This window comes from Asterias rubens, chromosome 19, assembly GCF_902459465.1.
Source record: "Asterias rubens chromosome 19, eAstRub1.3, whole genome shotgun sequence".
In the NCBI taxonomy this organism is placed as follows: domain Eukaryota; kingdom Metazoa; phylum Echinodermata; class Asteroidea; order Forcipulatida; family Asteriidae; genus Asterias; species Asterias rubens.
Window position 1 is genome coordinate 1,632,302 of NC_047080.1, and position 15,516 is coordinate 1,647,817.

Below are 15,516 nucleotides of genomic sequence, written 5' to 3' on the forward strand. Positions count from 1 at the left end.
GAATTTGTCAAATTTTGCTTGAAAAGTCTAAAATTTTGCTTGAAAAGTCTACAAGGCTATAGCCTTGTGAATTTGTCAAATTTTGCTTGAAAAGTCTACAAGGCTGTAACCTTGTGAATTTGTCAAATTTTGCTTGAAAAGTCTACAAGGCTGTAACCTTGTGAACTTGTCAAATTTTGCTTGAAAAGTCTACAAGGCTATAGCCTTGTGAACTTGTAAAATTTTGCTTGAAAAGTCTACAAGGCTGTAACCTTGTGAACTTGTCAAATTTTGCTTGAAAAGCTTGAAAAGTCTACAAGGCTATAGCCTTGTGAATTTGTCAAATTTTGCGTGAAAAGTCTACAAGGCTATAGCCTTGTGAATTTGTCAAATTTTGCTTGAAAAGTCTATATACAATATAGCCTTGTAGACTTTTTCAAGCAAAATTTGTCAAGTACACAAGGCTTGTACACCTTTTCTCGAAAATGTACACTTGTGCGATTTTCATGTGCGATTGTGACTGCAATTAATGACTAGTGCCAAAAGGAATACATAGTGCACAAGAACATTGTTTATTTTAGACCCACATGACCGCACAGTGCCTACTTTGTTTAATTAAGTTTGTATAATGTACACAGCACCAAATAAAAGCAAAAGGTAGGTAGGTGGGTATTTTTCATTTAGACATTTTTACGTACACCAATTTTGGGAAGAAAAAAAAAACTTCTTAAATACTGGTTTTAAAATAAGGGCATCTTTAAAACATACATCAGAATATTAATGGAAATGACACATCCTTCAAGTTCTTGCAAGAAAACAAACTTCACGTGCTCATTTGCAGATAATGTTCAGTTCCTGCTAAGCGTATAGCTTTAAACCAAGATAATGTAAGAATTTGGCCAAAGTTGGTAGAGTAAAAACATCATCAAAAAGTTTTAAAAAAGAAACAGCTATGTGCAGTTTGACTCTTAAACAAATACACTTTTAAGATGCAGTTCTATAAAGTGCAGTAGCATTTGTAAGCAGGAATTTTGTAATACAATGATGTCCAAAGATGCCCTGATTTTAACAGAAATATTGGTGTTTCTTTTGGGCAAAAACATTCTTTTTAAGGTTGAATTAAAGTTTAATTTTAAAAGAGACTTTCTAAGAAAGTAATAAATTATAACTGTAGACAACTTATTAAGTAGTCACATGGAAATATGAGTGAGAATTAATGTGATGGGTTATCAGGAAATACTAGTGTAAACGGGACAAATTCACAGGTGTACTGTGAACTACAACTCAACTTAAAGGAGAACTAGTGCACTTAGAGTGCCTTGTCACACATGTAAATAGCTACAGTGATTTGTATATTTAAGGAAAATTGTACCACGGAACTACAGAGTAGATAGGGCCTTTTGGTCAAACGATTCGGACCCGTCATTTCTGACACTGCAAATTTTTGGGATGTCTGAATGAAGCAAGGGAATTTCTGCCAATTACAAGGAATTTATGTGCGAGTACCAAGGAAATTTTACTGGGTACCAACGATGCTTTGCCGTCTAAGGCTGCGTTTGAAATGGCGACTTCGGCAACAGCTACGGCTAGATCACTCTCGCCTGCCTATTCTTCAACACTGGCAGACACGCTGATCTAGCCGTAGCTGTAACCAAGTCGCCGTTTACGACACGGCCTAACATAAAACCTCTCCAAGTATACCATGAAATAGTAGGCAGGGAGCGCCACAGTGTACCATGGAACCTTTGCAGGGTACAAAGAACCAAAGACTTCTGAATCTTCTTCGACATTATCCTATTTTCATCTAAACAACTACACAGTGTATCCTAAAAGGAACAGACTTAAAGATATTTAACTACACAACACTTTGAGTGCATTGGACTGTTTATCTAGGTGTGGCCATCTTTGTTTTTACTCCCTGTTAACCATGTATAAGGCGTTGTCCGAATCGTGGCTGCAGTTGTTGGTAAAGGCATCCACTATTTTAAAAACGGCCAAACAAAACTGAAGCACACCAGGCTATTGACAGGCAACCAGTTCCAGGCTATCCCCATTAAAGAAAGGCATTCATGTTTGAATTTACACATATTATTCTCTGAGATTGTAAGACCTTGTTAGCCTGGAAAAAATGCTCATGTGCAACAAAAGTGGTCCTATAGAACATACTGCAATTGGTTGTCTGCAAGTTGCCTGTAAAAGTTGCTTCGTGTGACAAGGCCCTTACATCGAAGGCAAAAACCCCACTGCCCTTACAACTGAATAAGAGTTCCATAAAATGTGGCAACAACACAAGTGTATAATTTAAGAAAACTAGGAAAACACCTTCTCTGAAGAAAAAAAAAAAAAAAAAAAAATAGAACTACCAGATGAAATAACAAAAATGGCTGAATTTAAAATACAGACATTCTACTTCATGACATCCTATACAAAGCTCACATCACACTTGCTTAAGTTACTTATTTACCAACACCACATAATTAATATATATATTAAATTTTTTGTAACCCTCTTTGAAGATCAAAAGAAAGCACTTAAATACGACTTAAATCTGAATGAATTAAAAACACAACACTGTTCATTTGTACAATTCACAATACACATAAACGCCAACATCACCACACCATATTTTTTTGTTTTTAAAACCTTGGTAACTTTTTTTTTTAAAATACGGGAGGCCTGCTCCAACACATTTACAAACAAGACTTTTTTTTCCTCCCTTCTTCTTCTTCATAGGAATATTTTCTTGTGGACAAGTATACAAATGCATCAATAAGGAGAATATATACAAAAAAAACGCAATACTGTCGGTGGTTTTCGTTTTCTTCCATCTCTTTATCTGTAGGCCCCACACAAAAACATCCATAATAACAACAAAAATACACTTTGGGAGAAGCAAAATACCACTCACTATTTCAAAGTCGTAATTGACTCTACTTTAAAAAAAAAAAAAAAACCCAAGAGAAACAACCCCTTGTACTTTCTTTCTAAGGAACACAAAGCTAACTTAGTCAAATTCATACTTCTTTGTAAGAAAAAGACTGTGCAGAACTACTGGAATCTAGATGTGTGTTTACTTTTCGGAACACCCAAGTACACAACCAATCACATGACCAATCACATGACTAATCACCTGACTCACAGAAAAACATACAAACCCAGAAGGCATCTTGTCGGTGCTTTAAAATCGAACCATTGCGGATTTATGAGGAAAATCGGTGGGATCCTATCATCTCTCCATTAACAGGGAGAATATGCTTCAAGTTTCTTAAACATCTATAAAAGCACATCCAAGTCAAAAAAGTTACTACGAAAAAATGTTCTTTCACAAAGCCCTCACTCATATATATATATCCCAAAATATATACTTTTTAAAGTTTATGTTTAAACCGCCAAATTTATCTTTGGCTAAAATTGTGTGTGACACCAAACGCACACACACACACGATATATATATAGAAATATAGGTACAGAATGTTTTTTTCGGTGGAATAATACGCTAATATTTTTTAATATCAACAGGTGCTGGGGGTACAAAAAGTAAAGAATTTTACGCCATTTTAACAAGAACAAATTCAAAAGAGTTATGGGATAATTTGGAAGTCCCCTTTTGTAGTTCGAGACAAATCAAAATAAATTTAAAAAAACTTCTGATCAATAGTTCTTTCCAAATAAAACACTTTTTTCAACCAAACAAAACCTGCAATTCCAAAAACATGGTTATTTGTTTCCCGTCCTCAGCGACAAAAACACCCACAGTGAAGTTTTGTAACAACTCAAGTAACAATTTAGAGGAAGTTGAAACCTGTAAAGTGCTGGTGTATGGATTCAGCAATTATGCACCAATTACAGTATTTGTTGTTTGACCTATTTTTATTTTTTATTTTTATTTTAATGATTTTGTTTTCTACACAGGCCCTTGACATTTTGAGACAGATGTCCTCTCTTAGACCATATTTGGACATTAATGAGTTGCAAACACCTTATGGTCGGATTTATATGAGTTCTGCTAATAGGGACACCATAATGGTTGAATTGGTCAGAACAGTGAGTGCGTCCACTGCTGACGAAAGGTGCAGGGCCCCTCACTATTATCATTGCCACGTCCCTTTTATTTAGCCCTAGGCGAAAATATAATGTTCAGGCCCCAGGAAGATTTTTAGGGAAATATCATTTTCACCGTTACCACAGCTTCAATGCTAACGTTTACCATACAGGAAATCCATTGTCCATGCCACACACTGAACTTCTGTTATAAACTTGAGAAGGAAAAGGTTTTTCGTAATCCAAACTCAAATTTGAATGTATATCTTGCGTAAAGTTAGTGTGTAGGCTCAGGCCTTGAATTTTGTTTATGAAGGGGCACAGCAATTCTGCTCTGATAAGGGGCACTTCTTTGAGGCAAATATCATCTTGTATTGGAACTTTGCAAAGGGCACCACAGCAAAAGCACAGGGTATCGCGGCAATTACTGTGTGGGTGGCAATGGGTTAATTTGAGGTGTGTAAGTCAAGGAAATGACGATAAATCCATAGTTGGTTCATTTGTTTGGCCACCTTGATTATTTAATCAGCAAGGTGTTAACACCTAAAGTGTTGGTTTATAGAACAGATAAAAACCATTTTCCAAGGAATTTACAATTAATTTCTGAACTTGTGCGACTCTTTTTGTTTTTGCTTCAAATCTTTATATTTACCATCACCTGTTGATATCATCAGCTATTTTTTAGAAAGTGTCAAACTTTGTTTTAAGTCTTGCCCTCTGGCGAAATATTTTCTATAAATCCAGAGTTTTGAGGTAACACTTTTTCTGTTTTCTATTTTTTAATTCTTAAAAACTATGTACAAACAGGATTCTTTTTCAAAGTCCTATTACCAGTATTAGACATCAGTTTTATATATATTACAATATCTACAACACACAAAGAATTTAATGCACAATTTTAGGTTTTTTTAATTGGTGGTTTGGAATACATGTTTTTTCTCAAACAAGAAAAAATGGTACTTGGTCAAACAGCGCCTACCTTCAGGAAATTCTTTGTCAGATTTACGAATTCATGAAATCGTTCTCAAAAGTTCAAATACTTCAAGAGAACCCTCTGATAAAAGCCAGCAATTATAACAAAGAAATATTGTTTCCACAAGGGAAACGACGTGGTAAATGTTTAATAACTGTTCGTTCAACAATAAAACACCAACTACAGCAGGACTTGAACCTTCGACCTCTGACACGTTAGTCCGGAGATCACAGGTTCAACACCTGCTTTAGTTAATTTGTCTTTGTTCAATCCCAAAGTATTAATTGTTGATGTACACTTTCGATCTTACATCAGTCTCGATTTTTGAATATCATCAATTTTTCTACCTGTTGAAAACTAACTGATGTCAGATTTGTTGTTCTTCAAATTGGACATATCCATCGTTACACTTTTGGAGTGAATTTCTAACATTCCGAACTGTGGATTATAACCGCTTTCATAAATCAAAGTTCTCCCTTGAACAGTTTTCTGCCGGCCAAATGACAGTTAAAACACATAAGGACCAGTCCCAATACACTCTCCTGCTGCTGGTCCTGTTGGCTAGTTCAGTATTGAAAAAGCATCTCTATGAAATATGAACTAATGAAAAAAACGCTGACAGATTAGTAAAATGACAAGCTCACTGGTCCCGCTGGCCAGTCATTCAAAAAAGTTAACGTCCGATAAGCATTGCCGTACCATTTTTTCTCTTTATGTCCTTCCCGGAGATGACGACAGCGTCTTCAGGATTTCGCCATGGCAACCGCGTTGAGCAGATACGGCATGTAAATCAGTTTGCTGTTGGACAGCAGCTCCGAGCACTTCTGCAACTCGGGAAGTTGGCTCATAATCTCCTCGAAGCGGCTGAGCTGGTGGTTGACTTCGATGAAGTCTCGCAGGGCCAAGACGTACGGATGCTGGACCTGGCGGACGAGATCGCTGCTTGAACGGTTTTCTGAAAAGATAGGGTTAAAAAACAATTATTTAAAATGAAATCATTAAGTTAAAAAAACACAATTAAAAAATGCACTGGGTGAATTCTTTCAAATATTGGGGTTGAACATAGAAAAGTTTTGAACCAATGACCTCTGGATTAACAAACTGGCACTCTAGCCACTGAGCTATCTAGCCCTATAAAGGCAGTCTCCCTTTATTGTTTAGACACTTTTCGCGATTATGACTTCAATTTTGAGGGAAATATTTCCCCCACAAATGGTTATAGTATGACTTTTACAGTCAGTAAAGTTTGGCACGCTAAAATTAAACAATGGTGTTTTTTATTCTTACCAATCCTATACCTAGAATTTAGCTTTGAAGTCTCAAATCACTTAAAGACTCATTTTACAAATTTTATCTGCTCCGGGCCAGGTGGGTGGCCTGCCCTGGACCTTTCCTGCCAGCATTCATTTTATAGTTTTCCTTTTAGGATAAAAAAACCCCAGACCCCTTCTAACCATTTAAAACTTCAATCCTGCTCTTGGATCTACCCATCAACGAAAATATTAAACTTTGCCATAAATCAGACATTCGGAAAAAAAAAACATTCTTTTTGTAAATTTTCCACACAGTGTATATGGGTCAACGACAATGAAAATGAAAGTGTGAACTGTGACAGCTAGATTCATTGTTTGTTTTCAAAATAGAATCTGTTAGTGTGCAGGTCAAATGAAGGAGTCAAAATTCAAAAGCCTTAACCAGGGGTACAAAAGTGAAAGACTTTTTGGTCCGACCTATTCTGCTTTCTGTTGTCGATACAGACTGTTGCCTATTTGAACCTATCTCTGGTTAAATGACAGCAGAGAATGCATTGAATTGCAACAAACTTCTCTATTTTAAAGGCATTGGACACCTTTGATGATTGTCAAAGACTAGTATTTTCACTTGGTGTATCCATATGCACAAAACTATGAAAATTTGGATTCAACTGGTCATCGAAGTTGCAGGAAAATACTGAAAGAAAAAAAAACATCCTTGTTGCTAACAGTTGTATGCTTTCAGATGCCTACGAAAGGCTTCAGGCCTCAAGTCTTTTAATATTTGCGTGAGAAACTACCTCTTTCACAAGAACACTGATGTGTTTCGGGCCTAATAAATGAAACTTAACGAAGAAACAAAATGTTGAGTTTTTAATATGGGGGGGGGGGGGGAGAAAGAAACCTACACACTGCTGATTTTTTATAATTGTCAGATCTCGTAGTTCATTATACTTTTTTTCCGAAAAACCCAATCACGGAAAATGTTTCTCTAAATCAAATTATAATTTTCTATTTTGATGTTGTCTGTGAAACAAAAAAACCAAACAAAAGGGATTCGTTTGCGTATTTCAATACAGCACATTCATGTCATTTAAAGCATAAAAGTACACAGGCCCGCATTTCACAGACATGAACACATTCTATTAAATGTCATACTTATTGTTCGTGCGGAATAAACCTGTGGGGAGCATAGAAAGAAAAAAAGTCCCCAATTAAATATCTTCCCACGCATCACTGCCCATCACCAATAAAAATAGCCATCAAATTCTCCAACAAAATTGTAAAATTGTATAAATAAATAAAAAATGTATAAGTACTTAAATTGCTTTACGCGTTACTCTGAATGGAAACATTTAGCTGCGGATGAGCGGAATTTAAGAAGAGGAAAAAAAAATCATACTAATATAAATAAAGACAGAGAGAGAGAGAAAGAAGACGAAGAAAAAAACAGCTTCTGCCTAGGACAATCACCCTACGCTGATTTCTCCATCGGGGCAACAGCATTCCTCAAGAAAAGTGCAAGACACTTTGTCTGTACTTTGGAAGGAGCTATCGTATGCTGTCACTCGAACTAACAATGAACTTCCCCACAGCCCCGCACTGCATACACATTACACACGGGCAGCCTATTTAGCGCGCTGTACGTCATTCACAAAAACGTCCCGCTTTTCAGATGTGAATGGAACCTTTGGTCCACAGGACGGAACAATAGGAAAGAGCAAGGGTCTGCCTCTTCGGGTACTACACAATGTCGTTGCAGCTCCTCAAGCCCCCCCGGGGATGGTGACTATAAAAGTCTCCCGTCAGTATTCGTTTCAGGAAAGAAACCAAGCATTTTCACACTTATCTCTCTAACTTCTGATTTTTTTTTCCAAAAGCAGTATGACGTACGCTTGGTAATTTTTAAGGGGTTGAAGTGGTTATTTTTAGTTGATAATGAACCCCCTCTTCCCATTCAGCGGACCATTTTTAGGGCTGCGGATTTCTAAATTTGTCCTCTTTTGAAGTTTAAATTTGGTGTCCAAGGGGGTGATACCTATTGTAAAAGACTATATTTTGCACTTTTATCTAACACAGGTTTCTGAAAACAATTCTTTTGAGTTTAAATTTGGTGACTGAGGAGGTTATATATATTCAACAAACTATATCTTGTGGTTTTACCTAACCTAATGTTCACTGCTTTTCCTTTAGACATTTTCCTTTCAAGACAGAAGGCTTATCATCTGCTTCAATCTCAGATCATCGATCAAATCGTCTTTTCCTAAAATATGCTAAACTGAATTTATAAATAATAAACACCAACACCCTTCACCTGCATGATCAATCTAATCACTTTCTATTTTTACAATTCTTCTAAAACAATTGGTTCAAAAATTCAATTCCAGATATCTTAGTCCCCCGATTGAATAAAAAACAATTGGCAGTTTTTATAAAAGTACATTTCAAAATTACATCGAAATCACGAGAAGAAATCCTAAAGTGGTCTTCAATTATGCAAAAATAGATTGGGTTCAATGCTCTTTTGGAGTGGGAAAAAATGTACTTTTTAACCAAATGTTTCTATGATCAACAAGAAATTCGATCCTCAAACCGTTGTTGACATAGTATTCCACAGAAATTCTCAGACAAAAGTTGTTAAGTGGAATTTGACTGAGCAAGCCAAGAGAAAGCTAAAATGTATTAATTTTTTTCTCTGACAGTATTGCACAGGATTGGTAAGGATACAAAACATAATTGTTTAATATTGGTTTTGAAGCTTACTGATTATGAAGTTTATATCGAACCATTTTTGTGGTGAAATAGTTATTTCCCTCTGAAATGTAGTCATATTTGACAAAACTGTAGCTGTGTATGGGTGTATACACACATCGGTGTATGGGTAAAAAAACAAAACTAATATTCTTTATCCCGATGCAAATTTGACAACTCTCCAAAACTGTATCTAGCCCCACCCCCCCCCCCAAAAAAAAAAAAACCAAGGGAAAAAAAAAAAAAAAAAAAAAAAACGCAACAGCCGATGTTGGTTGTTGCGACCACAATGACAGACAATGTCACAGGCTGAAAAATTGTGCATGGTTTTTCACTATTTTCTCGTGACTCACAAAACCGATTGAGCCAAAATGTTCTCAGGTTTGTTATTTCATATATTTAAACAAAAACATTGTTGCATATGGATGATCACACGAAGCAAACACTGTTTGCAACTACTGAAGTATTGGTCGCTATGAAAGCCTCCTGCAGTTTTGCATGTAATTAGAGTCTTTCAGAGCAACCACTACCTTCCTTGCAACTTTTTTTGTCAGCTCTACCAATCTTGTATATACCTTTATAAAAAATGAAGGAATACTCACTGAAATTAAGAAGGATGATGACTTTAAGGAGTAAGTACTCATTGCGTGAGATGTTGAGCGTCCTGAACGATGCGGCGAGTCTCGTCAGCTCCTCAACGGCTTCGCCCATCTCCTCCCGGAACACGCCCATGTCCAACTTGAGATCCATCGTCTTGTTCATGCACTCCTGTAGGGTGAGTAGATTCTGATGCACACAGTGCTCAAACCCAAGTACCTTCTCACCACTGTTCTGCTTGAAATACATTGCCCGGGAGACCGTGCACAGGATCAAGAGTTCCACCCACTTCGTCTTCAGGATGTACGTGTGTTCAACTTGCGATAGCTGGGTGTAGAAGGGGAGGTGCTTCACCCACTGGACTAGGTTGAAGACCAGGGTGTCGCCGAGCGAGCACTGCTGCCCCAAAAACTCATCAAGGGTCATCCCCGCAATGAGGGCCGGCGATCCGGTTTTCCCCTTCTCTTTAGACGAGACTTTCAAGACGGCCGATTCGGTCTGCTGGAGGACCTCGATAAGCTGTGCCGTCTGGGGTTTGAGCTGCCGTACGTCGATGTGGGAGTGGGAGTTCAGCTTGTGGATGCCCGCGCTGCCCCCGCCCGACGATGGACTTTGCGGTGAGCTCTTGGACTTCTGGTCTTTCTCGGATTTGAGCGTGTCTCTGGCTGCTTTCAGGGCTTGTTTATCGGCCCGGTTCTTGCGACTTAGCTGCGCTTTCTGTTGAGCGATCTGCTGGAACTTCTTGCGGAGTTTGTCATAGTTCTTCGGTTTACTCTGCAGAAGAAAAAAACAAATTTGACATTAATACCAAACCAATACAAGAAATGCACTCCTTACAAAAGAACAAAGTCAAAAGCTTAAGTTTCTTTAAAAATTGGTGTAAAAAAGTAATTTTAAAATACAAAATTATAAAAAAAATCAAAAAAATCTCGGTATTCAATAAATCAGGTCAGAAATTTGTCGCTGAGAAAAGTTTGGACAATTTATTGAGTACAAGGCTGACCTAAATGTGCACAATGGCTCAGGCTAATTAACAGTCTTTTCAAGCTTTTAACAACAACATTTTCGTTAGTTTCTAAAGGCCAAGAAATCAGAATTAAGTAGGAAGAATATCCCAAAATATAAACTAAAAATTAATATATATTAAAATAAAGAATATCTAGACTGTCAAATCCTTGTAGAGGATCCTAGATGAGGATTTAACTGTTAGAAAGCACAACAAAACAGAACGCTACAATAACAACATGAATTCTGCCAAACAAAACAAAATTCCCAAAACTATCCAAGATCAGCTAACCCCACTGCGACACATGACTGCTCTTTTTCGTTCCGCTTGTTTAGATCACTACAACGTTAGCTTCTGATCCTCTGTTTACACTCCCCATGAACAGCCATGATACACCCTTCATCGTGACAGCCTTTGTGTTTTCCTTCGCAGCGGGGCGGCTTTTGTTGCCCCTTATATCTAAATGTTTTCACGGCTCCTGGTCATGTTCTCAGAGGGGGGTGCTATTGAACGATGACTCTGGGAGCATTTTTTTTTCTGGTGTGCCGGGCAAAGTGATATTGACGGAAAAATGAGCCCCAGTTTGCAACAGATTATCTCAGCTGGAGTCAATGATAAGCTGATGATATGAGATTTAGCACGGGGCCCAATTTCATAAGGTTGTTTTAAAGACAGTGGACACTATTGGTAATTGTCAAAGGACCAGTCTTCTCACTTGGTGTATCTAAACATATGCATAAAATAACAAAACCTGTGAAAATTTGAGCTCAATTGGTCGTCGGAGTTGCGAGATATGAATGAAATAAAAAACACCCTTGTCACGCGAAGTTGTGTGCTTTCAAATGCTTGATTTCGAGACCTCAAGTTCTAAACTTGAGGTCTCGAAATCAAATTCGTGGAAAATTACTTCTTTCTTGAAAACTACATCACTTCAGAGGGAGCCGTTTCTCACAATGTTTTATACTATCAACCTCTCCGCATTACTCGTTACCAAGTAAAGTTTTATGATAATAATTGTTTTGAGTAATTACCAATAGTGTCCACTGCCTTTAAGCAGAAAATACTGCATAACAAATGTCTTTGTCAAGCAACAAAACAAAGGGGCACCAGTCCCAACAATGAAACTTAATAAAATGTTGGTTACAGTAACCAGTTTTTGCCTAGCAAGATTTCCCTCGGCTGAGCAGGTTTTTGTGCTTAAGGCTTGAAGAAACTAGACCGAGGGCCCAAATCATATAGCTGCTTGTTAAGCACAAAAAGTACAATGTAGCTAAGCACAAAACACAAAAATAGCTTAGCACAAAACAATTTGGGTTAGGAAAAAATATAGGTCATTAGCCAAATCACTGCTTCATAAATGATCAGACTGTGACCCGGTTAAAGTCCTGCATGCCTTAAAGTCACCACCCTTTGGATGACATTTCCCGCCCGGCCTGGAAAACATTTCATTGTGTACTGCACGCTCACTGCATGCTTAGCTTTGCGATGCAGGTAGGATGAGCGTGCCTTCAACATTTAACACATAATCCAAAGCTCATGTACGATCATGATTACCCATCTTAAGTTAAGAGAGAGAAGAAAAAAAAACAAGCTAAATAGCTGTTTGAACTTTAGTAAGTAACGACAATTATAAACGCCCGTAACCTTTACCAGTGTGGTGAATAATCTCTCACACATGAAAAACCGACTATATTTAGCAATGGAGCACATGCATTATGAACGAGGAAAAATAAAACCGGACATAAAAAAATACCAGTCATTTGCAAATTGAAGTATACTCCAAAACTTTTTCTGGCAAAAATCCATGTATGAAGTAGACTAGTGTCAAGATAAGGTTAATTGATGAGGACCCAATTTCATAAATCTGCAGTTCAGCAAAGAAATTTGCTAAGCACCAAAAAGTCTTGATAAGCAGGTATCGGTTCTCCACCTAAGTATGTTGTTAAGATCATTACTCATAATGCTCGGTCCCCTGCTTAGTTTTGCTTAGCAAATGCACTTGTTAAGCAGTAAATTTCTAAAATTTAGGCCTGTTTGGTGAATCACTGAATCCAAAGGTCTTTGGTTTTAGTTCTCCCAAAGTCACACTTCCAGGGGGTTGTGATCCAGTAAGGCATTCTAAAGGGGAGGAGGAATACAAGAATGCAAGAATGTACACAACTGGGAACAAGGTTGGAATTCTCAAATCTGTTTCCTCTCGCCTTCAAAATTTCGGACCAACAGAAAGACCCCTTCACTCTGACTCAAGGAAAGTCACCTTCTCTCATGATTAATTTTTCAAGCCCATATCTTGACCCAACTTTAGTAGGGAAAAAAAAACCCACAGAAGATGAAGTTTCCCGAATGATTCACTGCTCCTCGAAACACATTCCTGAATCACACATCTCAGAGTCGGCCGCTATTCCCTTCTGGAGCATTGATCTCCATTAATGAAATCTCTATGACAACTTCTCGTAACCCAAATACTAAACTTACAAAAGATTAATCATTGACCATGTCAGTGTGTGTTGTTTCACATCCCCCTCCCCCTCCAACCACATCCTCACCGCTTTCCACTTCAAGTTTGCCATAATTAAGTCAAAGATCACACAACTGCTATTCGTCACCATTGTCCGAGACCCAAATGTATCAGCCAAACATAGACCAGCTGCTCCTTGCTCGATGAAACAATGTCCTGTTTAAAAAACATTCAGCCCCGCCTCCACCCGTACCCCCACCCCATCAAAGAGTTTAATTTTGCCACATGTCCAAACCCCCAACCTGGTTATCCTGCCCCAAACTATCCTATTTCCCATCCGCCCCGTCCAACTCTCTAGTTAAATTTCTTCTGTTCATATCGGGGTTAATTTTTCACACAATGAGTGTTATAATATATACAAAAAAGCACCCCCCTCCAGACAGGAATGGTTGAGCCCACTCCTGACGTCAATGTAGCCGGAGTCATCACCCGGCTCGGTAATTGCCACCTAAAATAGGTGAATCCAAAATAGGATCATTGCTCTCCTTTGAATCGGACCAAATACAAAGACGACAATGATTTGAAGGGGGGGGGGGAGGGATGAAAAAAAAGAAAAAAAATGATGACGAGTGTAACTACGGGAAAAAAAAAAACTGAGGAAGAGAAAGAAGAAATAAAAAAGGCTGTAGGGCGAGGTTGACTCGAGAGCTTTGTATTCCTAGGAAAAAAGTCGTGACGTACGACTAGGTCTTAGTTGGGGTTTTCCCTGGAACCTGTCGCTACAGAAAGCGATCCCCCCTCGACATGTCTACTACATCCCTTTGTCTGGCTACTTTCTGAGTTCACGTTGATGGCAAATTATTTGTAGAATCATTGTGTGTTAAGGGGAAATGAGTTTACAGTTCACCCCTCAGCGCTCGGCGTTTCCGCAGTTTTTCTTGAAAATCCAAATGCTGAGCATGACCAATGAAAATTTGCGTACTTATATGGAATTTTGAATTTAGGTGAAGTTACAAGGGATTTTATGTTACATGTGTACTTCAACTTAGGCGTTGTTACAAGTGGCTGTTATAACTTTGTTCAAGTGACCTTAATGTGTCATATCTTACATTTTGTGGATTAATACAATGGAAATATTTTATTGTACTGAAAGGTTTGTAGAGACAAACAAGAAAGCAATAAGTAATTTTTTTCCCCAGGTAAATTGGTAGCAACTATATGAATCTTTTGAGGACAAAAACAGTCCTGAAAATGTGTTACAAATGTTAAAGACGTTATGTAGCGCTGAGAGAGTAGACCCATACAGTCACAGTGGTTATGTTCAGTGTGATCAATCATATGCATGAAATTAAAAAAACTGCGACTTCATTTCAGAGGGAAATGTTCCACAGAAAAATATGTTCTACAGGGGTGAGAGTCGTTCCGAACGAAAAAAGTCTGAAACTTGGATACAAATTCAAAGGTATATTGAAATGATGCCATTTCTACTATTTGGTAACTCCTAGGGTTATAGATTCCAAGGAGCTTTTGGAAACAGTATCCAAAGCACTAGAGAAGTAGACCAATGAGCAGGATTTCTTTATTTGTGGAAAAAAATATTGTCTGATTTTCTTCACCAGGCCGACATAAAAAGACTGAATTCAGCCAAAAGACTGAACAATCTCATCCATGGTTCTAGTATGAGTTTCATAATCAGTTAAGCTGAAGACTACAAATAAACAATGATAATTGTTATCTATAACAATCCTGTATACATGTAATAACTTTAATAATATTTTGCATGACATCTCCATTAAAGTTTCTGCTCTTTGACTATTTGTCACCCACTTACAATATTGTCATCAATGAGAATTTAATCAAACATGGCAGCAATACATATCAAATTTCCACTCCGAGAGTGTGTTGATAATTTAGTGAAATATCTCGTGATATAATAACACTCCATGTATGTATCTGGGTTCTTTTACAGTAGAAAATCAATAAACCATAGAATATTCAAATATGCAAATTTTCATGAATAAAGAATAATTTACCTTGTATGAAAGTCCGGTGTTCCGACCCCCTGGCATCCGGTCCTCACGAACAGCTGCAAAAAAAAATGAAATTAGAAAAGAAATTTCATTTAACAGTTTTTTTTTTAATGGTTTAGAATTTTAACGAGTTCAGGGGACTCAACAAAATGAAATAAAATTAGAATAAAAAAATGAAAACGTCCTGTTTTTTTTTTGTAAAAGGAACAATTATCGAAATCAGATAAAATGTGAGGACTCATTTAGCATCCTGCTATTGAAAATTTTATGTGGGGAGTCACGGCACAAAAGAGCAGAAAAGTGCAGCCTGAAGTGCAACGTACGTTTGTGACACAGACACACACACACACAGAGTGAACCATAGATGCAGAAAACATGTGACGACCGATGACCATACGCCCAGGTATCTAGGTTAGTGGGCTCTGTAG

The 15,516-nt window shown here is 37.6% G+C and overlaps 1 protein-coding gene across 2 annotated transcripts in view; it reads right to left on the reverse strand.

The window, feature by feature from the left end:
• Positions 1 to 528: 528 nt before the first annotated feature.
• LOC117303060 (nuclear receptor subfamily 6 group A member 1-like) overlaps positions 529 to 15,516 on the reverse strand; it is a 38,900-nt gene continuing 23,912 nt past the window's right edge. For both annotated transcript variants that reach the window (XM_033787112.1, XM_033787113.1), the window contains exons 3-5: positions 15,092 to 15,144; positions 9,600 to 10,368; positions 529 to 5,948 (exon numbers count right to left, since the gene is read on the reverse strand). In XM_033787112.1, the coding sequence (XP_033643003.1) occupies positions 5,737 to 5,948; positions 9,600 to 10,368; positions 15,092 to 15,144 (1,034 nt within the window). In that variant the 3' untranslated portion in view covers positions 529 to 5,736. The remainder of the gene's footprint in view (positions 5,949 to 9,599; positions 10,369 to 15,091; positions 15,145 to 15,516) is intronic.